Source organism: Cydia splendana, chromosome 24, assembly GCF_910591565.1.
Source record: "Cydia splendana chromosome 24, ilCydSple1.2, whole genome shotgun sequence".
In the NCBI taxonomy this organism is placed as follows: Eukaryota; Metazoa; Arthropoda; class Insecta; order Lepidoptera; family Tortricidae; genus Cydia; species Cydia splendana.
This window is the reverse complement of record NC_085983.1, coordinates 665,983-692,393: the sequence shown is the minus strand read 5'-3', so window position 1 is coordinate 692,393 and position 26,411 is coordinate 665,983. Positions and strand designations below refer to the sequence as shown.

The window sequence follows — 26,411 nt, the reverse complement described above, 5'->3', positions numbered from 1 at the left end:
CTAAAAAAATATTTTTTCTAGTTTATATTTTTCGTACAAAGTCGTAAGTGTAACAAATTTATATATTCATGCCATATTTAATAATAGAAACTAGAAAAAAAATTTTTTTTTACGGTGGCTGCCCTACATTAAAGTGGGGATGAATTTTTTTTCGCTTCCACCCTATAGTGTGGGATGTCGTTAGATAGGTCTTTTAAAACGAATACGGGTCATCGAGAACCATTTTTTGATCAACTTAATATTTTCGGAAATAATCGATCTGAAAGAAAAAAAGTTGTTTTTTCCCCTTTAGTTCCCCTAACTTTTGAACCATGGGTCCAAAAAATATAAAAAAAAATCATAAAAACATAGCTTAGTAAAGACTTTCAAGGAAAAATATAGCGAACCTAATCGGTATAGCTGTTTTTGAGTTTTTGCGAATAGTTTATTTTGACAGACGGATAACTACGGAACCCTACACTAAGCATACCCCGACATGCTCTTGGCCGGTTTTTTTTATATTTTATCAGCAGGTCACTTAGCTTGCTTACTCCAAACTAAAAAAAATATTTATGATGAACAATTACGAAAAAACGACGTTTTCTTAAATCGTCTATTTTTTATCCTAATTTTACTTTAACAGTCTGAAGCTCCTAAAGTATTGATCGTAGAGTAAAAATAAACATAACCAAATTTGTAGGAAATTTTATGATAAAACTTTTGTCCGAAGTAATTATAATGCTATTTGTACATATATATTCGAGATATGAGCAAAAATATGAAAAAAGGTACCTTCAACCCTCCCTGCACCCTCAGCACACCCCCTACCCTCGAGGACTTTTAGTATGTGTATCTGGACACCACAAGGTATACCTGTACCAATTTTCAAAACTACACGAATTAATTCCGCAGATTTTTCTAATTTACTTGGGTTATTGAAAATCTTAATTTTTTAACTTTCTAATTGACCCCCCAAAAGTAGCCCCCATGCTTAAAATTCATTTGTTTACGTTACATGACTTACATGTCCGTCTTTGGGTCACTAATTTACATATGTGTACCAAATTTCAACTTAATTGGTCCAATAGTTTCCGTGAACATAGGCTGTGACAGACGGACAGACAGACAGACAGACGCAAGAGTGATCCTATAAGGGTTTGGTTTTTTCCTTTTGAGGAAAAATCATATAAGGTTAGTAGATTTTCTTGTGAAATATATTATTTTCTGAGTTTCTTCTAACAAAATCGATTTACCTACCCATACAATACAATAATATAAAAATGTGACTTGAGCAGCAAAAACGTGACTTTTAGGGAAACGAAACGTAACTTATGACTCCAGAGCCCTGGCAACACTGAATATGCAGGTCAATAACGCCGCCCGATGATGCTGATAGCTCTTATTTACATTTTTTTCAGAAAACCGACTGAAAATAAACATTTAATATGATAAACACATGTTAATAAAAGCGATAAAATGGCTGCAGTCAAGTCAGAAGCAGCGGAAGAACTGCGCGCGTGTAGAATATGCCTCGCTACGGACACCAAACTTTTCGGCATCTATGAACAGCGGTTAGATGAGGCTTTTATCGATATTATGGGCACTACGGTACGTGTTTTTGTACTAAGTTTATTACTAAATCACCAGTCGTTCTATTTGCATTTATATTATCTAATATATTATAATAAATACGAACTTTTTTCAAGTTTACTTATTGTCGAGAAATATGCAATTATATTTGATTCATTAATCTAAAATCCTAGTTTTTCTGTTAAATATCGCTCATTTAAAGTTATCTTTGGCCAAGTTCAGTGGCGTACCTAACTATGGCAACTGCGGCCTGCTGGAAATTCTATGAGAAATGTTATTTTTATAGATTCGTCCTCAGAAGACACCTTTAGTTAATTTATTCTAACAACTTGAGACTGAAGTCTACAAAGACAAATGAAAAGATATGGATCTACACAGAACATGACACTTTATTAGGAAATTGCAGTACAGAGCATTTTGTGTAAAGAGAATATTCATAACTTTAATTTTTCGGTCACTGGACAACAGTGGTGGTATTAAAATGAGAGCCATATACAAGTACAAATAGCATTTACTCACAAACTACATGAATAAATGATTAGTTTCCACACTAATATTACACTTTTTTTCATCACTAGTCAGAATGTTGGGGTTCCCAACCAAAGCCTCGTTTAAAGTTTTCCCATCTTCTGTTTCAAGATTTTCTTACCCTCATGGATAAAATGATTATATAATGTATCTTCTCTTCTTAATCGCTCTCCCATTGCTGAAGATTGTGACTCCACTTGCGCTTTATGAATTGCCTCCAACTGTTTCGGTCTGTGGCTTGATGGTGGCCGGTGGTAACAGGTAGCTCCAGCTGCTCGGAGATCTAGTCTGACCATCTCTTTGGACTTCGTCCTCTACGTCTTTTACCCTCGATCTTTCCCGTCACCACTAGAGTTTTTCTAAATTGTTGGCCCCTCTTCATGCGATATGGCCAAAGTAGGTAACAACACGGTGAAGACATATAGAGGACAGACGTTGGGTATTCTCCATTCTGAGTTCTTTGAGGACCGAGGCGTTTGTGCAGTGGGCTGTCCAAGGAATCCTTAACATACGGCGCCAGCACCACATTTCGAAAGCGTTGATCCTCTGCCTATCAGCGGCTTTCAGCGTCCAGATTTCGGCCCCATAAAGAAATATGGAGATGACAAGTGTGCGGACGAGATGTATTTTGGTGCGGTTCGAAATGTTCCTGTCTCTCCATAGAGTTGGGTCATCAATATGTATTCAGATAAGCTATAGCCCTCTGCCACTTAATATTATTCAGGTTTATGCACCAACTGCTCAATCAACACAGGAAGACATTGAGAACTTTTATGGCACGCTTGAAACTACTATATAATGTATAATGTGCTATTAATATTAATCATCAAAATGTATTATGTTGATTTCAGCTTTCAGTGTGGGATGGGTGCCCGCAACACTTGTGTGCGTTGTGTGGCGCGCAGCTCATCAAGGCGCACGCGCTGCGCGCTCGTGCGCACCGCGCCGACGAGCTGCTCAAGCAAGCTCTCATGCAGCAACATATTGTAAGTTAATTAATATACTGACTCTCAATACATGGCCTACAAACTGTCCCATATTTTTTTTCTATTCATTCATTGGCGAGGAAGTGCTAGGCCTGGCTATTGCTAGCCAAGAACAGGGGCAGCTCCATAAAGGGGCCCACTGATTAACAATCCGCCGGACGGTATCGGCCTGTCAGTTAGAACAAGATTTTGACAGTTCCGAAAAACTGACAGGCCGATACCATCCGGCATCCGGCGGACTGTTAATCAGTGGGCCCCTTAAAACCCAAATATTTATCTATATGGTCCCCAGCTTAGGTCAAAAATTTGAGAGAGCCCTCCCCTCACCTATAAGTAAGAGTATAAAAATTCTGTCTTATAGCACATAATAAGTAATAGTACTACCATACAGAAAGGACACTTTCTACAAAACCGAAGTTTCACAGTGATTCAGGATCGAATCATGATATCCCTTTCTAACTTATGGCACTATGCCTTTCGGCTATTTAGGGTTGTCAATTAAATTCAAGTCATTATCTTATCTGTGGTCGTGCATGCAAAGGGACGCCAAGTTGTGTCAATCCTAATAATTGCTCGGAGCAATGCTGAGCCGAACGGAGCCGAGTTTGCCCGAAGTCAGGAGTGTCTCCCCACTGCTTATAGGCTATAAGGCGCCATTCATTTATTACGTAAGACAATATTTGCAGTTTTTGACCCCCTTATGTAAGAAAAAATGAGTATAAGTTGGCGGGGGTCCCTTTGTTTCCCATAAAGCTTTAAGTCATAATGTATTCTTTGTCATATTATCGTTAGTCATAAAACTGAAACTGTTTTCGTAAGGTTATTCTATAGATGGGTTAAGTTAGGTTAAGTTTGTTTTATGGCAATCCTGAAAAGTTACGCGTTTCTGAGAAAAACCAATTATGACTAACGAAAATTCGGACAAACAATACATTATGACTTAAAACTATTTGGGAAACAATAGAGACCCAAGTTGGCGCCTAAGCTTCAGTATGGATATTTAGGGCCATAATGTTTGTTTTACCCACAGATAACAACAAGCTACCTGGCAACTCTAGACCGTGTGTCGCAGCGGCTGGCCCTCTGCCTGACCATCCACCATCCCACCATCATGGAGACAACACACGACGAGACCAAACAGGAGATGGAGGATGACGACTTTGATCTGTACCACCCGGGTATGATCAGTGGTAACTTTAACTTTGCCTAGGGTATTCATTGACTTTAATATTCAAACCAGCAAAATATAAGAGCAAGATTATGAAAAAAATATATACATACCTATTTCTATTATTTGGACTCGCGCACGAAAGGTTCCGTACCATTACGGAAAAACTCACGTTTGTTGTATGGGAGCTCCACTTAAATATTTGTTTTATTCTGTTTTTAGTATTTTTTGTTACAGCGCGGCAACAGAAATACATCATCTGTGAAAATTTCAACTGCCTAACTATCACGGTTCATGAGATACAGCCTGGTGGCAGACAGACGGACAGACAGACGACAGCGGAGTCTTAGCAATAGGGTCCCGTTTTCACCCTTTGGGTACGGAACCCTAAAATGAACTAATAATAAATACGAGTTTTATCAAAATGTTTACTCCAACAATTTTTTTCAGAATTCGACGAGCCCATCATCAATCTGAAGAACAATATGTTGCTGGAGAGTGCGAAAGAGACGGAGCTACACGCGGAGGATATCAAGACGGACGTGAGCGAGATGGAGATAAAGGAGGAAGAACCTGCCAAAAAGAGAAAAGACAAAGTTAGAAGAGAGAAGGTGAGTGTTATCAAAGTTAAAGATTCACATAATATGTGTAAGATCAATCAATCAATCAATATTTTTATTTGTTAAACATGACAATTCTTCCAATTTGACAGCGAATGTAGATGGCGCTGTACGGCTTAGTACATTAATAAATAATAATAGATTCGTTTATTTCGACCAACTTAGGATCATATTACCAGTATTACATTAAAATTAAAGTTAAATTATACTCATTTATACAGACATACATTACATTATGCGGTATTTTTGAGCCATTAGTCGATGTTTCACAATTTAGTTACTAAAAAACATATGGCACCATATAATTCCAACTACTTCAGCCGTCGAAGTCGAGGCATGTTTTTTACTAAGACTCCACTGTCCGTCTGTCTCTCACCAGGCTGTATCTCATGAACCGTGATAGCTAGACAGTTGAAGTTTTCACAGATGATATATTTCTGTGGCCGCTATAGCAACAAATACTAAAAAGTACGGAATTCTCGGTTGGCGAGTCCGACTCGCACTTGTCCGGTTTTTCTTAGACTACACCTCTACCATCATTTCAATTTAGTCAAATCTATTAATTCTAATTTGAAAGTTTATTTAAAAGCGTTTCTTTTATTTTTTGCCATTTTTATTATATTGTGACCTTTTTTGCCACTATTGTGTTATTTCTACTCAGAATCACGAGCTCTTTCGATCCTCATGGGATACAATATGTCCCAGAGTTTTTTTCCTATTGTGTTACCATTTTCCCATACACTTTGTATGGCGGTAATAAAAGGAAAGTTTGAAAAATGTATGGAAATTTTAGGACTCTTTTTTTCTCCTATAAGGATGAAAAGGGCTCGCGATCCTGACTAGAAATAACACAAAAGTGGCAAAAAAGGTCACAGTATATAAAAATGGCAAAAAATAAAAGAAACGCTCTTATAATGAACATTTGACCGCAGGTAAGAGTGAAAAGAGACAAGAGTATAAAAACAAAGAAGAAAGTCCAGAAGATAAAAGAAGTAGAAGAGAAGGAACCAAAGAAGTACAAGCGGAAACTGAAGGGGTTCAAGAAGTTCTTTGCTAGTGAGGACGATTATATCAAGTTTGAGAACACTTACAATATAGGTAAGTATGATACTAATGTGACAAAAAATATATACAGTGGTACTACTAAACTAAATTAATTTTCTTCTTCCTCGCGTTATCCCGGCATTTTGCCTCGGCTCATGGGAGCCTGGGGTCCGCTTCTACTAATCCCAAGAGTTGACGTAGGCACTAGTTTTTACGAAAGCGACTGTCATCTGACCTTCCAACCCAGAGGGGAAACTAGGACTTATTGGGATTAGTCCGGTTTCCTTACGATGTTTTCCTTCGCCCAAAAGCGACTGGAATATCAAATTATATTTCGTACATAAGTTCCGAAAAACTCATTGGAACGAGCCGGGGTTTGAACCCGCGACCTCCGGATCGAAAGTAGCACGCTCTTACTGCTAGGCCACCAGCGCTTTCTTACTAAACTAAATTAATAACTAGCTTAAATCTAAAATAGGCCCTTGAAGCATTGTGCCAAGGATGCTGGCAGCATTTCCTCGCTGTATCGCAATGCTGATACGTTGTGCGAGGTAGCCGCCAGCTCTTCGGTCACCAGTTACGTCAACCAGACGCTTCGCGATTTCTGCAAACAACTTGTGCGCGCTGGGACCCCATGGAATGTAACAATGTAATGTAATGTAACAATATTTCTTGTTCACTCTCATCTATGTTATTATACAAGAGGCTTGTAATCATATAAAATTTATTTATATGTTTTTCCCATCACGGCACAATGGTGTTCCGGACCTTTGGGAGGCGTGCGCGGAGCCGAAGCCAACACGTAGAGGCCCTTTTGACACTTTAATGAAATGTTGGGGGTACACCAAACGGATGCTGCCCTTGCCCGTGTCTTGGGACGCACGCAGAGGCAGCACCCGCCAGGGTGTAAGGACTATTGAGAGTTGATGGAATTTAAAATGAGCTAGAGGTTATTGAGTGAAAGCGATGGACTAAGTACTGAGCTATGGGGTAAAAAGCCGGATAAATATATATTATTAATAATTATTTTTCTTTACAGAGATAGTAAAGTTATCAGAAGAGGAACAGCAAAAAGAGCTAGACGCACGTAAAGAGTCGAGCAACTACCTCCGCTCGGCCTACCGCTGCGAGAGGTGCTTCAAGGGGTTTCTGTCTCACACCACCTTCGAGAACCATCAGAAGAAGACACACGACCCGGTAACACTGACTGATTCATTGATCGATCATCAAAATTATTTACCACTTCCAGATGAGTTAGGAACTTGAAAATTTATATGCTGGTAGCTCTTACACTGCTAAATATAGAAAATGATTGAGGTTTGTATATTTATGAGTCATTCCATACCGGTACGAATAAGTTCGACTGCAAAATTAGAGCCAAATTCCTGTGTTTCACTAGATTTGAATAGTAGTTCAAAAAGATCTAGACGCAGCACAGGCCTACCGCTGTGAGAGGAGCTTGAAGGGGTTCCTGTATCACACCACCTTCGAGAACCATCAGAAGAAGACACACGACCCGGTAACACTGACTCATTCATTGATCGATCATCAAAATTATTTACCGCTTCCAGATGAGTTAGGAACTTGAAAATTGGTATGCTGGTAGCTCTTACATTGCTAGCTAAGGATAAATAAAAAAAAAATAGAAAATTATTGAGGTTTGATATTTATGAGTCATTCCATACCGGTATGAATAAGTTCGACTGCAAAATTAAAGCCTCCGGTGAGTGTTGTACTAGATTTCAATAGTAGTTCCAAAAGAGCTAGACGCAGCACAGGCCTGCCGGTGTGAGAGGTGTTTTAATGGGTTCCTGTCTCACACCACTTTCGAGAACCATCAGAAGAAGACACACGACCCGGTAACATTGACTCATTCATTGATCAATCATCAAAATTATATACCACTTCCAGATGAGTTAGGAACTTGAAAATTTATATGCTGGTAGCTCTTACACTGCTCAATATAGAAAATGATTGAGGTTTGTATATTTATGAGTCATTCCATACCGGTACGAATAAGTTCGACTGCAAAATTAGAGCCAAATTCCTGTGTTTCACTAGATTTGAATATTAGTTCAAAAAGATCTAGACGCAGCACAGGCCTACCGCTGTGAGAGGAGCTTGAAGGGGTTCCTGTCTCACACCACGTTCGAGAACCATCAGAAGAAGACACACGACCCGGTAACATTGACTCATTCATTGATGGATCATCAAAATTATTTACCACTTCCAGATGAGTTAGGAACTTGAAAGTTGGTATGCTGGTTACTTATACATTGCAACTAAGGATAAACAACATAAAAAAGAAAATGGCAGACTTACAGCCTAATAGCATGCTCTATTAGTCAACCATATGGCTAAATATACATGTGAAAATGGTAAAAATTGAAAAAATATGTATTATGTCCGCAGAGCAACGGCCGCAACGAGTGTGTTCTTTGCGGCGCGCGTTTCCGTCACCCGGCGGGTCTTAGGAAGCATTTCGAGTCCCACACACTCAAGTTTATATGCAAGATCTGCCAGTTCATGACGAGGCATCGGTAAGCACATATTATACATATACATATATTTATATGTAGCCCTTTAAAATTTACAAGCATATTATTAAATACTAATTCATTCTTGAAAACCCAAGTTTTAATTTAAGTACCAATTTTTATGACTTCTTCACCAAAAATTTTGAGAAAATCGTTCCTGAATGATCACAAAAACTTGCCTGAATTTACTGATATTAAGACATCACCTACCCTACTGTCATTGTTTATCGATAACATAAAAAGTAATTAATTTATTTATGTCTTTACTTATGCAATTTATTACCAAAAAGTGATGTATCATGACCAATAATCAAAACGTATCATTATGTGTTTAGCCGATATCAATTCTAAAGACTTTTTGATGTACCCTCGTATATATATTTGGATCTCTCAGATTCGAAATAAATAAATAATTGAACTAATTTGTTATTCCATGGCACGTTGTAAAGGAGCATGGCGGTGATGCACGCTGACTTCCATTCGGGAAAGACCTTCGTCTGCAAGTACTGCGGCCTCACCTTCAAGTTAGTATATTACGTATTCCATACATATCTTTATGACATGTTTTTAATCTTAAAATGGCGTTGTGGAGCGCCGCGTGGCGTTGTGGAGCGCCGCGTGGCGTTGTGGAGCGCCGCGTGGCGTTGTGGAGCGCCGCGTGGCATTGTGGAGCGCCGCGTGGCGTTGTGGAGCGCCGCGTGGAGGCCCCTAGCCCCCCCACCTGTTTTTAATGGTTTAATGTCATATGCCAATGATTTGTTGTTATAGCGGCAACAGAAATATATCATCTGTGAAAATTTTAACTGTCTAGCTATCACGGTTCATGAGATACAGCCTGGTGACATACAGACGGACGGACAGACAGATGGACAGAGGAGTTTTAGTAATAGGGTCCCGTTTTTACCCTTTCAGATTTCAGATGATTTATTGATAAATGTACATCTAATTTACATCTCATCTCATCTCATTTTCTTTGGGTACGGAACCCTAAAAAGCCCAAATGTAATAATTTATCATAAGTCGTCTTATTTGTGGAATACCGTCCTTATTATATCCTTATATACGGACTAGAGATGCCACGAATATTCAGCAACTATTTGGTATTCGGCCATTTTGCCGAATATTCGGTATTCGGCTGAATGTTTCCTATTATTCGGCCTAATACCGAATATCTGTTGCACCTACCTAAAATGAAAAATTACACAATAAAAATAACCGCAAATCAATATATTTCATTATAACATGTTTTCTTGTAAAATACGAAGATCCTGTTTTTGAGCATTTGTTGGTTACAAATAATTTTATTTTTATCGTGGGTCTGATTTGATTGACTCCAACTACATTCACTAGTTCTGAGCACCAGTTGTGTTGGCGACCAGTTTTCATAATTAACATGATTCAAAATGTTCGCATGTTATACCGAATATTCGGTCCGAATATTAGGCGCTTCGGCCGAGAGAGGGGCCGAATATTCGGTATTCGGCCAAAACCATTCGGGGCATCTGTAATACTGTCCTTGGTGTATCTTTATGTTTTTATTTGTTGTACAGCAAACAAACTACATTCAACACGCACACACGTGTGCAGCACCCTTTAGAGAACGCCTCGGCGGGCACGTGCGACGTGTGTGGAGAGACCTTTACCGGCAAGCGAGGCCTGCAGCAACATAAGGCCATAGCGCATAAAAAGGTTAGGGAACAGATAAATTGATATGAATTGTTACTGTGTTTTTGCAAACAAATGATTGATTACTGGTAATGGATTAATAGGGAATATTACGCGAAACTCTGCGTAGGTGGCGCCACTGCCACTATCCGTCACAATTTGGGGGTCTACCGCGAAACAAGAAAATCGAATTTTCGTTATCTAACCTCTCTATCACTCTTGCTTATTCGAGCGATAAAGAGGCAGATAACTAAATATCGATTTTCGCGATTCCCGGTAGGCCCTTGTTAACAAACCGCCTTGATGCATCAATGTCATATTTTATTGTCTGTGAAAACTTGTCAAAAACAGTTGTAGGCACAGTATGTATAAGTTACTCTATGGTTTACTAGAGGAGCTAGTGCTGCACTCTGGTGGCAGAACATTGCAGTAATATCCCCTATTGAGTGGAAAGAGAACTGAAATGTAATTTCTTTGTAGCTGACGACGCCGGAGCTGAAATGCCGCTCGTGTCTGGTTCAGTTCGAGAGCGTGGACGCGAAAACACGTCACAAGGTCAACAACGTCTGCGACCCCAAATTAAGGTACAATATACTCTAAAATTTAGCTTTTTAGCAAAGAGAATAGAGTGTAAAGGGGGTTATTGTCATAGTAAATTTTGTAGTCACAGTAAATTCACTGCCATCTTTCGACACAGGAGTAAAACTAAAAATGAAAAAGGAATAAAATATAAAAAAAAAAACTTTTATTACATATTATATTTTAGACTTTGACCCATGTTCTTTCACTGATTTGTGTTAAATTGTTAAATATCAAACAGTGTCGCCATCTACCCGAGTATAGGCCAAAGGTATGGCGCCATCTATTCGAGCATAAAAGGGAGGTTCGGATGTTTTTATCCCGTACTAACTTTTCATTCCTTCTTATATGGTGAATTCCGGGATTACTTAAGTTATTTTTGTTATCCAACTTTCTCTACCACTCTGTTAACATGTAATAGTTATTTGTTTCACTCGGGGGCAAAGTTGTTGTTTAACCGCTCGTGCTAATATTGATACCCGAGCAAGCGAAAGATTCCAAAATTGAATCACGAGCGTAGCTAGTGGTTCAAAAAATGGAATCTTGAGCGTTGCGAAATTTCAAAGCACGAGGGTAAACCAAATTTACCCCCTATAGTGAAACACAAAATTTTTCACCACACCAACCCGAAGCAAAAATTAAATGTAAAATATCAAACCATGAATGTTATTAAATATTTACCATCCAAAATCATCATTTAAAAGTCAATTCTACCAGAAAACATAAGAAAACAACTCAAAATTTGCATTTGATTACTTTGCCTCTCATGTGAATAAAATGCAACTTTGCTATCGGTTTTTGAAGTGCAAAGTAAGCCTTTCCGAGCTGGTGTGGTGAAAAGTATCTAACTCATGTTTCCGTCAAAATGTTTCTACGGTAAAAGAATTAAATTTACTACCCATTTCGTATCTTGTCACAGTGACAAGTGACAATATAGTGTGAGGTCTCTAGCGACTTTCATATTGGTTGTTACTGTGATACCTTGGGTCATTGATCCAAAGTGACGGAAACATCGACCGAGACGTGAAAAATAGAATAAATGTGGGATGGATGAAATGGCGACAGGTCTCTGGAACAACTTGCGATCCACGAATGCCCCTTAAACTTAAGGGGAAAATATACAGAACGATCGTGAGACCTGTTGTAATGTATGGATCAGAATGCTGGGCGTCGAAAGTAGCGGATGAAAGAAGAGTGCACGCAGCGGAAATGAGAATGCTGAGATGGATGTGTGGAGTGACGAGAAAGGATCGTATTAAGAATGAGTATATAAGAGGAAGTTTGAAAGTAGCTCCAGTAACGGAGAAAATGAGGAGTACTAGGTTAGCGTGGTATGGGCATGTAATGAGGAGGGATGAATGTCATATAGGCAAAAGAATGTTAGGGATGAATGTTGATGGACGGAGAGCGTATGGTAGACCCAAAAAACGATGGATGGATTGTGTGAAAGAGGATATGAGAAAGAAAGGAGTGAGTGCTGAGGAGACGAAAGACAGAGGAGAATGGAAGAGAAAAACATGTTGTGCCGACCCCACATAACGTGGGATAAGGGCAGGGGAAAGAAGAATGTGACAAGGAACGAAATCGGTCGGAAATTAAATTGTTTGACTACACGTGTGATGTTTAGAGATGCGCAAAACGCTTCACTGAGTTGAAAAGATTGATTCATATCTTCCGCTCGCGGCGATATGTATCACTCATTTCGCTCACTTCGCTCAGTGGATCTGTAGACTATATTGTTCACGATAGAGAGATGGATATCAATCAGATACACACAGCCATTAGTGCGACCAAGATGGCGAATCACACGATACGGTCCCGCCATGTTTTCCCGACACCCTCCCAATTTTTCCGAACCGCTCCGAAACCTATTCGCATAATCTCACTCGGTCGTCACGCTCGGCCGGCTCATTCGAATCATGAGTGGGAAAGAGCGAGCCAGACATAACAAACACTGAGCGAGTTAAATCAGTTGAAGAGTGATTGAGTTCAATCAAAAGATATTATTCATTTAAATCACTCACTCGTGAACGAGACATGTCTAGTGATGTTTGTACGAACCAGGCCGTGTGCGGCGTGCGGCGAGCGGTTCGAAGACGAGGAAACGGCGAAGAAACACTACCAGGACAACCATGTGAAGGAGCACTACAAATGTGACCAGGTACAGTATACTTACATACACGATGTAACAAAAACCGGGCAAAGTGCGAGTCGGACTCGAAAAAAACGGAAAAAAATGCAAAAAGAAAACGGTCACCCATCCAAGTACTGACCACGCCCGACGTTGCTTAACTTTGGTCAAAAATCACGTTTCCTGTATGGGAGCCCTACTTAAATCTTTATTTTATTCTGTTTTTAGTATTTGTTGTTATAGCGGCAACAGAAATACATCATCTGTGAAAATTTCAACTATCACGGTTCGTGAGATACAGCCTGGTGACAGACAGACGGACGGACGGACAGCGAAGTCTTAGTAATAGGATCCCGTTTTACCCTTTGGGTACGGAACCCTAAAAAACAGTGGGGATCCGTTTAAGGGCATCATGTTCTGACCAGGGATGTTGTGGATGCAGATTTTTTGACATCCGCGGATGCGGATGCGGATATTTAAAGGCTCACATCCGCGGATGCGGATATCAAAATTAGGTACTTAGAAAACGTCAAATATTACATTTTTAGTATTTTTTTATTTAAAAAAAACGAAACGTTTAGTATTTGTGCCAGAATATAGGTGCGTTATATTGAATAAACAGTAACTTGGCCGACTTTTCCGGATCTAGACGATTTCGTAATAGGTAATGACGAAATTACCTAGCACTTACGCCGCCGGTAAGACGTTCCTGTACCGACTTGTTCGACATCCGCATCCGCATAAGCTCCGCATCGATTTTATGCGGATGCGGATGCAGATGAAAATAATGCGGAAGTTCTGCGGATGCGGATGCGGAAGTTCGCAACATCCCTGGTTCTGATGATCGATAGAGATGCCCCCAATAGTGGTTTTGCCCGAATACCGAATATTCGGCCCCTATCTCGGCCGAAGCGCCGAATATTCGGCATGACATGCGAACATTTTGAGTCACAAATATTATGAAAACTGTTCGCCAACAAAGCACGTTTGCTAAGATATATTTTTTAGGACAGAATTAATTAATGTAGTTCAAGTCAATCAAGAGACCAATAATAAAAATAAAGACCAAACGGGATAGTCTTATGTATCTTTCAGTAGGAGTAGCAGCGAAAGCGCTATTATTGTTTGTCGTTGTCACAGTCTCACATTTTTTTTATTCCCCACCGTAAATTTAGTATGGATTATGGTGGGCAACAAATAAATTCGACCAATCATAGTGTCGCATTGCGTATGGTTTGTCCCTCACGGAGGCACGCGTATACCACTTCTATACGATCCTACCATCTATGTTGTAAGTATTGTAATTTTTAGAGTCCCGTACCCAAAGGGTAAAAAAAACGGTACCCTATTACTAAGACTCCACTGTCCGTCTGTCTGTCACCAGGCTGTATCTCATGAAACGTCTGAACCGACGGTTTTTAGTACTTTTTAGGGTTCCGTATCCAAAGGGTAAAACGGGACCCTATTACTAAGACTCCGCTGTCCGTCCGTCCGTCTTCACCTGGCTGTATCTCACGAACCGCGATAGCTAGACAGTTGAAATTTTCACAGATGATGTATTTCTGTTGCCGCTATAACAACAAATACTAAAAAGTACGGAACCCTCGGTGGGCGAGCCCGACTCGCACTTGTCCGGTTTTTTATTTTGTCTATGTTATCAGTGCGACACAACGTTCGCGAAGAAATCCTCCCTCGCCGTCCACTTCGAGCGCGTCCACCTCAAGATCAAGCCGAAGAAGCCCGCCTTCTACAAGTACCACCAGTACGGCAAGGGAAGAATGAAGATAAGGAACGCAGAGATCTGTGAGATCTGCGGCAAAGGATACCCGGTGAGTCCCTCTCGGTCTCTCTCGTCTCTGTTGTCTGTTGTGTGTCTGTTGTCTCTTTTTTTTACGCAGGGGTAAATACGCATCCATCCCCGGCTATAGTTCGTTTTTTTTAGCATTAGAAAGAACTTGAAAGAAGGTAAGCGATCTTAACATGTCTTTTAATTGAAAAACGCTTTTTAAAAATCAGAAACTATTACTTATGAAAGCAGAAGAATATAAATGATCGTATTAGATTCATAATTGTTACATATTTGCCGTAACTTATTTTTAAAATGTGTTTTTCAATTAAAAGACACATCAAGATTGTTTACCTTATTTCTAATGCTAAAAAAACGAAGTATAGGGAAGCCCATGGGGGGGTGGTTTGCGGGACTCTCTCTCGTCTCTTTAGCCGGCCGTCAACGTCCATGTGACACCCTTGGAGTTGCAAGCTTCCAGTACCAGTAACCAGTAACTCCCTACCAATTGATGGACAGTATTCTTGTTTGCAACCGACGTATAAAAAAGGTCATCTTATAAAGGTCCAGAAATGCGCATGTGACAGCCAAGAAGTTCAGAGCGTCCGTACGGTGACGCTTACAATCAGACGGTCTGTGTGCTTGTTCACCACCAACGTAGTATTAAAAAAAAACATAGTTACTTTACTTCGTCCATCTCAAGCCCAAGAAACCCGCCTTCTACAAGTACCACCAGTACGGCAAGGGAAGAATGAAAATAAGGAACGCAGAGATCTGTGAGATCTGCGGGAAAGGGCACCCGGTGAGTGGCACTACTAACAAAAAGTCACACTATTATAGATTAATTACTTATCTCTGTAAAAATTAGTAAATACTGAACTTATTACAGATATGTCGAAAAAATTACTAATTACTTATTACCTTATTACACCTGGGATTTTATCCATGTATGGAGTACTCTAAGGTAACTTATTTCTCTTTGGCTTTACCTTAATTTTTAAGCTCACTGTACTTTAAACTATACATATAAATAAATAATAAATACACAATAATATATAATATATCAATCAGATATCAATTACACAGATCAACCTAGCCCCCAACTAAGCAAAACTTGTACTATGGGTGCTAGGCGACGATATACGGACATATATAGATAAATACATACTTATATACATAGAAAACACCCATGACTCAGGATCAAATATTTAATGTGTGCATCACACAAATAAATGTCCTTACCGGGATTACCTGCATAGATCTGCGAAGAAATTCAAAGGTGTACCTATGTGAAGTCCCCAATCCGCATTTGTGCTAGCGTGGGGACTATAGCCCAAGCCCTCCCGCGCATGAGAGGAGGCCTGTGCCCAGCAGTGGGACGTATATAGGCTGAATTATTTATTTTATTTATTTTTACCGGGATTTGAACCCAGGACCATCAGCTTCACAGGCAGGGTCACTACCCACTAGGGCAGACCGGTCATCTATAAACCGGACTCTGTTCAATATGTTGTTTGTCGGCAGGACACGACGTGGCTGCGGTACCACCAGCGCACGCACACCGGCGAGCGGCCCTACAAGTGTGCGCAGTGCACCAAGAGCTACATGACGCCCGCCGGCTTGCAGGTACAGCCGCCATCAGATATATCGGAGCGGCCGAGGTGCTCTAAATATCTGAACAAGCACTCTAGCGCCTTGACAATAGAGGCGTGTTCAGACATTTGTGAACACCTTGGCCGCTCCGATATATCTGATGGCTGATGGCGACTGTACAGAAAATTATCTCTTGACAGAAAAAATATCCTTAGGTCCACTTCCACCATCCAGGCTTAGCCACTAACTCGGAGTTAACCGTTGACACAGGGTTAAATTGTACTGGTAACTCCGGGTTTAACCGGTTAACCCCGACTCCCGAGTTAGTGGCTAACCCTGGATGGAGCAAGTGGCCCTTAGCCCACTTTAGACTCGACCGAGGCACGTCTACACTGGCCATTTTGTGCGCGAGGAAATTGCCTCGCGCGTTATCTCGCTCTGTGTGGACCCGGCTATTTGTGTAAAGCTTGCTAAAATTCTTTAACCGACTTCAATATTTCGAAGGTGGTTCTCATTTTGTTGGATTCTTTTTGTAAAAAGAATCTTTTTCTTGGTTTCACGAGTGAACCGACTTGGCATTGGCAAATTATTTTTTGCTTGAAAACGGATACTTCACAGTCAGGATTCGACTATAGCATTCTTGAGAAATCGAGATAACTATTAAAATATTATTTGTATATTTTTAAAGCAACTCGTGCAATTTTTCTTGGAAATATTTAATGAAGTGGAACTGCTGGTGAATACCATAAAAAAACTGGTCAAGTGCGAGTCGGACTCGCGCACGAAGGGTTCCGTACCTTTACGCAAAAAATGGCAAAATAATACACGTTTGTTGTATGGGAGCCCTACTTTAATATTTATTATATTCTGTTTTTAGTATTTGTTGTTAGAGCGGCAAGAGCTATCACGGTTCATGAGATACAACCTGGTGACAGACAGACAGACGGACGGACAGACAGCGGAGTCTTGGTAATAAGTTCCCGAAAAAAAAAATCTTCAACCCTTTTACCCTTTGGGTACGGAACCCTTAAAATGATACAATGTTTTGAGAAGTCGCTTTTCTATTCTTTTTCAACTTTGTGTGTAAAACCTTTTGGGGCTGTTCATAAATTATGTCATCTATTTTTGACCCCCCCCCCCCCCCCCTAAAATCATGCTTCGAATGACCCCGTTTCCTCCTACGTCATACTGCCATCATCCGATGTCCAGACCGGGGGGGGGGGGGGGGGGTCATTTGAACTGACGTAATTTATGAATAGCCCCTTTCTCATAGTCAATAGTCATAATGTATACGTTTCAGCGTCACGTGGTGATCCACACGGGCGTGCGGCGCTGGCAGTGCTCGCAGTGCCCCAAGACGTTCCTGCACCAGTCCTCCATCTACACACACAAATTGGTAACTTATGATGATGATGCATTCCTGTTACCCCTCATTAGGGACATAGCCAGGCGTGGCTCACTCCGCGATTTCATCGCTTTGCTACAGGGTGCTAAAAGTACATCCGTTCCACACCAATTTTGGTGGCTAGCCATAAGCTGCGCGTGGCGCTGTCGCCACCTAGCGGCCATATCTGTCCTGATCGTAACAGACGCGTTTTGTTAGAGAGTGAGTCTTCTGTACCTAGTACTATTATTTATTCTGTGACAGCAGCAGATCAGCAGCTCGCAGAAGAATCCTCCATTTGTCACGATCTTGAGCGGCTACTTCCAGCTCTTTCCAGCCGAGTCCAGTTGAGCCAGCCTCCTTCTCAACTGATCGCCTCCTTAAGGCCACTTGCACCATTCTCTAACCCGGGGTTAACCGATTAAAGCTGGAGTTACCATGGTTACCAGTACAATTTGACACTGGGTTAACGGTTTAACCGCTTAATCCCGGGTTAGTGGGATGGTGCAAGTGGCCCTTACTAAATTATACATATAGTTAATAGCAAAGTTACTGCATTATCTTGCTATGCTCAAACTTCCGTGCTGATACGCTACACTTGAGATACTATTCTGGAACCCATGGTTTTGCTGTCTTCTTTGACAAAATATTCTATTTAGCTCCTGTGTAATACAGTGTACTACATAAAATAAATGCCAATAAAAAAGGGGGCACGCCAAAGACGCGCCTTAAGGCTGTGCATCGCAAAATAACAGGATCTTAGAAAGGTGGCAGTGGCTAGCCCCGGAAATAAACAGATGTGATTTTCGGATATATGTTTTTTGACTATATGATAAGAGATTTCATGCTAGTCGAAACACGAATGCTTAAAATTTTCTCGATAGAAAATAAATCCAAAGTTACCTCTTCATTTTCCTTAAGTACCTCAGTGCAACTAGAAAACACATCCATATCCAGCATAATCCACTTTAAAGTAAAGGTTTTCATCTCGTCTTAATTGTCATAGCAAAGAATATTTACTTATTATCATTATACCGACGGATTTATCATCGTTTTTGATTTTATGAATTCAACTGAAAACGCCCATTTTACGCAATTCGGCTTCTCATTCTGTCATGCGTCAAAGTCATAAGTGCATCCTTTATGCCAGTAATGTTAGATGGCCGTCGGGCCTCAAAGAGGTAAGACCTATGTCAAATCGCGCAGCGCTCCGGATTACGTAAAATTTACATATCCAATAAACGATGAGTCGTAGCTCCATTGAGTAGTAACGGAATCGGAGGTCTACTACAGGTGGTGACATCTTTACAGGCCTATACGTTACGCATGTGTGCGTGTTTGCTTAGCTAAGTCAAAATATATACTCTTTGAACAATTACAACGGGTTAGGAAATTTCGACAGTTGTTGTAATGTATTGGTGGCTGTGTGATATTAAGGCATCAGTGAAAATTGCGTCGCCTATGAGTGACCGATCTTCGGTTCTAACCTGAACCATCCTCAACTTTTTGTATTTTTTTTTCGAAAATATCTATAAAAATATTATTATTGCTTATCTTATTGTAATATAAAAATAAATCGTAAAATAAAATTTTAAAATAAATCTTGTCTGTTTCATACGCAAATAAATTAAAATTATTGAAATATGTGTATTAATAAAATAATTACTTATGATATTTTAATATTACGAAAAGTTTTATTCGTAAGTATTTATTCATACCTATTTGTTGTATCTTCTAGGACTCTAGGTCACATTATAATTATTTAAGTACCACTAAAAAAAGATCCCTACTTACAAAAACTCACACGGTTCGGGGTTCGAACCCGCGACCATAGGTTTGAAAGCCGCACGCCAGTACAATTTCACATACCTAATTTATAATGAATAATGACAGGATACTGTGGAAAAAGTGAAATATGTAATACACTGTACTCTGTTACTATCATTATACAGTTTGTTTTAGCTTGACTAGGAGGAATGAGAAAAACGTGCCGAGCGAGAGGCTTAAATCTATCTGTCCCTTTCTTAAAGTTGCCAATTAAAGAAATGATGATTGGTTTATGACATTTGTTTTGAAATTCATTGTTTCAACATAATTTGTCGGTATTTTTGGCATACATTTAATTACTTTGACAAATTTTGCTTTTTAGTATGTTGCGATGACTCAAAACGTGTCGCCTGGGTTACCAGCGATTTTTATAATAAAACTTTATTGAGTCGAAAGAAATGGTTGTCTACTATACTGGGTGGAAAAAAATAATAGGCTCTGGAGGGAAAGTGCCTTAAAACCTTAAGTTGGCTCATTTTACTTAAATTAAAAACTTATACCTAAACACACTCGATCAATTAATAAATTAACTCTCAAATTAAACATTCTTTTATTTTTTTTAAGAAACATCTATAGTTGGTCAAGCAGATCTTGTCAGTAGAAAAAGGCGGCAAAGGATGATGTTTCGCTCCCATACAAGTTTGGCCCAACACTCGCTAAAACATGGGAGGAATATTATCAGGCTCTAAACATGAAATGGAAGTCCCGACAGTAATTAGAAATTCACGGACACTTCACAGAACATTATAAAAGCGGGATTTCTCTACGATTTTGAGGTTAGAAATTCTGCCGTAATGGGTATCAATAAGGTATCATCGTACGGATATGTTAAATATTATTATGCCTTATTACAAGGAAATAAGGTGCCGTAAATAGTGTAAACATATCCATGATATTAGGCATTTAAAGGCTGTCAAGGAACAAAAATCGAATGAGTTGATATTACGTTAATAGATTTTTTTAAATACCTATGATAATACATACATTAAATACGCGTTCCATAAATTAATAAGCCATAACATGCGAACCGGAATAGAGTATAACAGTTAGAGCTATTTTATAGTAAAAATTGTTATAGCATCAAATGTAAAACCAATCACTTAAGTAATAGTTATTTGTTTTACAAGGGGGCAAAGTTGTTGTTTAACCGCTCGTGCTAATATTGATACCCGAGCAAACGAAAGATCCCAAAGTTGAACCACGAGCGTAGCGAGTGGTTCAAAAATGGAATCTTGAGCGTTGCGAGGGTTTCAAAGCACGAGAGTTAAACAAAATTTGCCTCCGAGTGAAACACAACATTTTTCACCACACCAACCCGAAGCAAATATTTAATGTAAAATATCAAACAAAATCAAACCAAATAAATCCAAATAAATGTTTTTAAATATTTATCATCCAAAATCATCATTTAAAAGTCAATTCTACCAGCAAACATAAGAAAACAACTCAAAATTTGCATTTGATTACTTTGCCTCACATGTGAATAAAATGCAACTTTGCTATCAGTTTTTGAAGTGCAAAGTAAGCCTTTCCGAGCTGGTGTGGTGAAAACATATTTACTTCAGTTCCAGAGAGAGAAGGGAATATAGTAACCATCACAGGATTGTTATAATAAATTCAATAACTTTTCCAAAAAAGAAAGTTTGTTTATGTTTGCCTAAAAGGCAGTTAATAATACACTTAAATTATTTCAAATAAATTAGGATTCTTAAGTTGTAGGTTTTTATCATATACGCAATTTATAAATAAGTTAGATATACATTTTCCCTTTACTTTTAGTTTAAGTATTTTAATGTATTTTTAAGTCTATATAGTATAAATATTCGTGTTTTAGTTTAGTTACTTTAAACCTATTTTTGTGTTATTCATACCCTGATATCAAATAACGTTTTATAAAAAAAACAATAATCAATTTTAAAGAAGAAATAAACGACTCCAATGGGGAAAGCCGGTGAAAGTTAATTGTAAATTGGTGCTCATCTAGATTTCATACCATCAAATAAATATGTAATAATTAATATGAAAACACAATCCATAGCGACTCTATTCGTTCTATATTCGTTCGCTATTCACACACTATTCACTTTTGACGTAAGTCATTTGGGCATGTTACAATTAAAGTCATTGGAAAAAAAAGTTTTTACTGTATCGCAGTTCTGTTTGCAATTTTGATACTTAGTGCTTAAAACAGTATGTCGTTAGTGGTATGAATGTTTTTCTTTGAAGAACATTATAAGTAAGCGTTATTAGCATCAACCATCAGGAACATCGTAGAAATGTATTCTGCTGCCATACATTTTTGTTTAGCTCTAGACGTCCATTTATAAACTGTCATTGATTCTATGTAATGGCGCAGGATGTGTTGATTTGGTTTAATTACTCTTTTACTTATTTTTGTTACTAAGAAGTGTCCGTTGGAATCTAATATATGTATGAGATTGTAAGAAATATGATTAAATTTATCATATATATGTCGGCGGCCGATCGTAAGATCAGGCATATCGTGAAATTCCTAGGCATATCGTGAAACGTGAAAATCTTTGACTCGTTCCCTGAGTCGACGGAGCCCCGCGGGCTCCTATTTCTGGGCAGTTTGCCCTTCGGGCATCTGAAGCAACCTAACGAACCTATCCTACCTATGTATTGGTTTAATGTGACTATCGTCAAAACATTACACAGGAACATTACGATCTGCCTGATCTTACGATCGGCCTACGACATATGTATGCTTATCGAATGGTAGGCTAAATTCGGCGTGATCCTTTGAAAAATGTAGGCGCGAATAGAAGGATATCGTCTCATAGACGAAAGTATTTAACTATCTATCGGTGTATATACCTATGTACTTAGAAGTCTAAAAGATCGTTTATAATAATAATAATAATAGTTATTTGTTTTACAAGGGGGCAAAGTTGTTGTTTAACCGCTCGTGCTAATATTGATACCCGAGCAAACGAAAGATCCCAAAGATCCCTTTCAACAAGCCCTCGAGCTTGGTTCTCTCCCACCTTCCTTAACAACTGGTGTCACCTTCCTGCTCTATAAGTCCGGTAGTACCACGGAAGCGAAGAACTACAGACCCATCACATGCTTGCCTACACTCTACAAGCTCCTTACATCCATTTTGAGAGCAAAAATCAACGCGCACATTGTCGCAAACAATATTCTGGCTTCCGCTCAAAATGGATGTAGGGTTGGGTCCCGTGGTACTAAAGAGCTCCTCCTCATAGACATGACCATCTGCCAACAAATCCGGCGGAACAAGGGTGCCCTCTCGGCCGCTTGGATTGACTACAAGAAGGCCTATGATTCGGTGCCTCATTCATGGTTGGGGAGGGTCTTAGAGCTGTATAAAGTTGATGCAGCTTTGAGAGCCTTCCTAAGCGCGTGTATGAGACAGTGGACCACAGTCCTTCGTCAACCAGGAGGCCGGGATGACCGCCCTGGCCCGCAGGATTTTATAAGGATTGAGCGAGGAATCTTTCAGGGCGACAGTCTGAGTCCCCTGTGGTTCTGCCTAGCTTTGAATCCCCTCAGCACCCTGCTGAAGGATTTGGGACTAGGTTGTCGGCTTCGGAGAGAGGGTGAAGTCATTTCTCACCTTCTGTACATGGATGACCTCAAATTATTTGCACCAAATAGCCAAGACTTGTTGGAGCTACTGAAAACCACCGAAGTCTTCAGTAGTGCCATCCACATGGAGTTTGGTGTCGATAAATGTGCGGTTATGCATGTACAGCGGGGGAGGGTTGTAAATTCAACAAATTTACAACTTTCTGAGACAATGTCTTTCAGATCTATCTCTGAATCAGAAACCTATAAATACCTTGGTATGTCACAGTCGTTGGGTATTGAGGACGAGGGTATTAGACGGTCGGTGAAGGAGCGCTTTTTCAGTCGGCTCACAAAAGTCCTTAACAGTCTTTTGTCAGGAGGCAACAAAGTGCGCGCCTTCAACGCCTGGGTAATGCCCCTAGTCACATACTCCTTTGGCATACTAAGGTGGACTCAGACCGAGCTGGACGCCCTGGATCGGAGGGTCCGATCACTGCTCACCGCACATCGCATGTTACACCCACGCTCGTCAGTTATGAGATTGTACATCCCACGGAAGTGTGGAGGCCGAGGCTTCCTAAACGCCAAGGATCTCCACAACCACGAGGTGTACAATCTCAGGAACTATTTCCTTAACAACGAGTGTGGGATGCATCGTGATGTGGTGGCAGTAGATAGGAACCTCACGCCGCTTTCCTTGGCAAACGAGAACTGGCGCAAACCTGTGGTACTAAGTACTGCGGATCGCAAGGCGGCATGGGAGAGTAAGGTGCTACACGGGCGGTTCTACAAGGCCCTCACGGGACCCGATGTGGACCTGCTCGCGTCGGTGAACTGGTTACGATTCGGGGACCTCTTCGGAGAAACCGAGGGTTTTGCCTGTGCAATTGCGGACGAAGTGATGATGACGAACAACTATCGGAAATATATCCTGAAGGACGGTACGGTCGACATCTGTCGGGCATGCCGCCGTCCCGGAGAGTCACTCAGGCATATCATTTCCGGTTGCTCTCATCTTGCTAACGGCGAGTACTTGCACAGACATAATCTCGTAGCCAGGATTATTCACCAGCAACTTGCTCTTCTATATGACCTTGTGGACCGCGAAGTACCGTACTACAAGTACTTACCTGCGCCTGTTCTCGAGAATGGTCGTGCCACGCTCTATTGGGATCGATCTATCATCACTGACAGGACTATTGTAGCCAATAAGCCTGATATTGTGATAATAGATCGATCGCAACGTCGGGCCGTGCTCGTTGACATCACCATCCCCCATGATGAGAATCTCGTGAAGGCCGAGAAGGACAAGTCCAGTAAGTACCTAGACTTGGCTCACGAGATAACCGCCATGTGGGATGTTGATTCGACGATCATTGTCCCGATAGTCGTTTCAGTGAACGGTCTAATAGCGAAGAGTCTCGACCAACACCTTGAGAGACTCTCGCTAGGTGGTTGGATCAAGGGTCAGATGCAGAAGGCGGTGATCTTGGACACGGCGCGTATAGTCCGCCGGTTCCTCTCTCTGCAGCCCTGACCACCGGTAGCTTGGGCCTTGCCCCGCTGCTGGCGGCACCCTAGGTTAGGTTTTTTATAATGTGTTTATATTAATTGTTATTGTTTAGTAAGTGTTTTTATATTTTACTTTTATATTCATATTATAAAATAACCTAACTTAAGATGAGAAATAAATAAAGATAATAATAATAATGAGTTGGTGGCAAATAAGCATACGGACCTCCTGATGGTAAGCTTTCGCCGTAGCCTATGGACGCCCGCAACCCCAGGGTTGTAGCAATCGCGTTACCGACATACCTTTCTTGAAGAACCCCACACCCACACTGATGGAGCTCCAGGAGAAAACCTCGGCAGGGAGCGTCCGCGGGAGGGGCCTCACACTGCGCGATAATGTGAGGATGAACACCCTACCGACGGCGAGCGGTACGGTGATAGAAAGCGGCCGTTGGCATCATGTCAAACAATTTTTCAAAGCACAGCCCATCATTGTACAAGCGGTAGAACACACATATGGAGATACGATATATTTATACTACGTACATGAATAAAATGTAATTCCATATCAATAAGGTTGTAATTTGCATTTAGTGACCGTAAATCCCAAGTAAATCTATTTTCATCATATTTTAATATTTTACCAAAAAAAATCTTCTCTCTTTTCTTGTGTTATTTTCTTATTATCAATACTCTTATAATACTTACAATTAACTATGCTGTTAGCATCTTCCAAAAATCAACAATAAAAACTGGCTACGTAGTCTTAAGTTTATTACAACAATATATGTAATTATTTTATTATTTGCCATTAGTAACAACGCCATCTATTTCTTTTCTGTCCGAATTTAAGTTCCTGGCGGACCGCGTTACGCGTTATGGTAGTTAACTGTTTTGAAGTTAGATGGAGTTCAAGTGCACCGCGAAGCGCTTCCATGTGTGCGTGCTAGCGGGGGGGACGAAGCTAGCGGGTGTGGCTTACGAAACGCTATTCGCGGCTTTGGTAGGGCCTTAAGACCAGTGTAACATGTTGTATAACGCGGATATTAAACGTGATCGTTTTAACAATTTTTTTCTCTATATACTGTTTCTATTTAAATGAATGCAAATCAGAATAATTTAGATATAATTTGACCAAATATACACGGCGGTAATATATATATGGTGTTGCATGTAACACGAGCAAATAATTAAAACATATATTATACTACTGCAATACATTGCGTCTTAGAATAAACTTTAAAATGTAATAATAATCAAAACATAAGTTATTTTCAAAAATGGCTGAACAAATGTTGGTCAGGTTGAGGAGTACAGTCTACTGTTTCATTTATTGCTCCTGTTACAGTAAACACCCGGTATATGATTATAAATGAGATTTGGCCTGTGCCCAGCAGTGTGGCAGTGTGATAGGCTGCATTATTAAAATTCTAAATTAGTGTCATTTGTGTTCTCTCTATTTTATATTTATTATTTCCCAGGTACACACCGGTGAGAAACCATACGTTTGCCAAATCTGCAGCAAGGCGTTCACTCAATCTGGCTCCCTACAAACTCACGTGAAATACGTCCATATGAAACTAAAACCTCCTCCCCGACGCCGCCGACAAGAACTCTATAAGCCGCCGAGCTGAACTCCAGAAGAGCCGAAGCTTTAACTAACTGGGTTCAGTGAAATAAAAAACGGCACTACTTCAAAAAAATCTCGTATCTCACACTCAAAGTTTAAAGGCAGTAACTCTGTATGCGTCCCGTACATAGATACCACATTTATCTTTTGATTGACAGAACAAGATACCAGTTTTTTTCGAAATAGTGTCGAAATAGCCCATTTTCTCTTGCCTTGAAAACGTTTAGATTCTATTTGACATGTACAATAGAAAAAAGAAATTGATAGGAACTATGGAAAAGATCTAACATAAGATGT

At 40.1% G+C, this 26,411-nt stretch overlaps 1 protein-coding gene across 1 annotated transcript; it reads left to right on the top strand.

The window, feature by feature from the left end:
• Window positions 1-1,353: 1,353 nt before the first annotated feature.
• Window positions 1,354-26,118, top strand: LOC134802068 (zinc finger protein 568-like). Its single transcript, XM_063774661.1, has 15 exons — window positions 1,354-1,587; window positions 2,949-3,083; window positions 4,114-4,261; window positions 4,702-4,862; window positions 5,804-5,969; window positions 6,955-7,112; window positions 8,328-8,455; window positions 8,902-8,976; window positions 10,003-10,141; window positions 10,598-10,701; window positions 12,761-12,857; window positions 14,489-14,656; window positions 16,138-16,239; window positions 17,507-17,602; window positions 25,966-26,118. Exons 1-15 carry the CDS (start codon window positions 1,456-1,458, stop codon window positions 26,116-26,118), a joined length of 1,962 nt encoding a protein of 653 aa, XP_063630731.1. The 5' UTR covers window positions 1,354-1,455.
• Window positions 26,119-26,411: the final 293 nt, after the last annotated feature.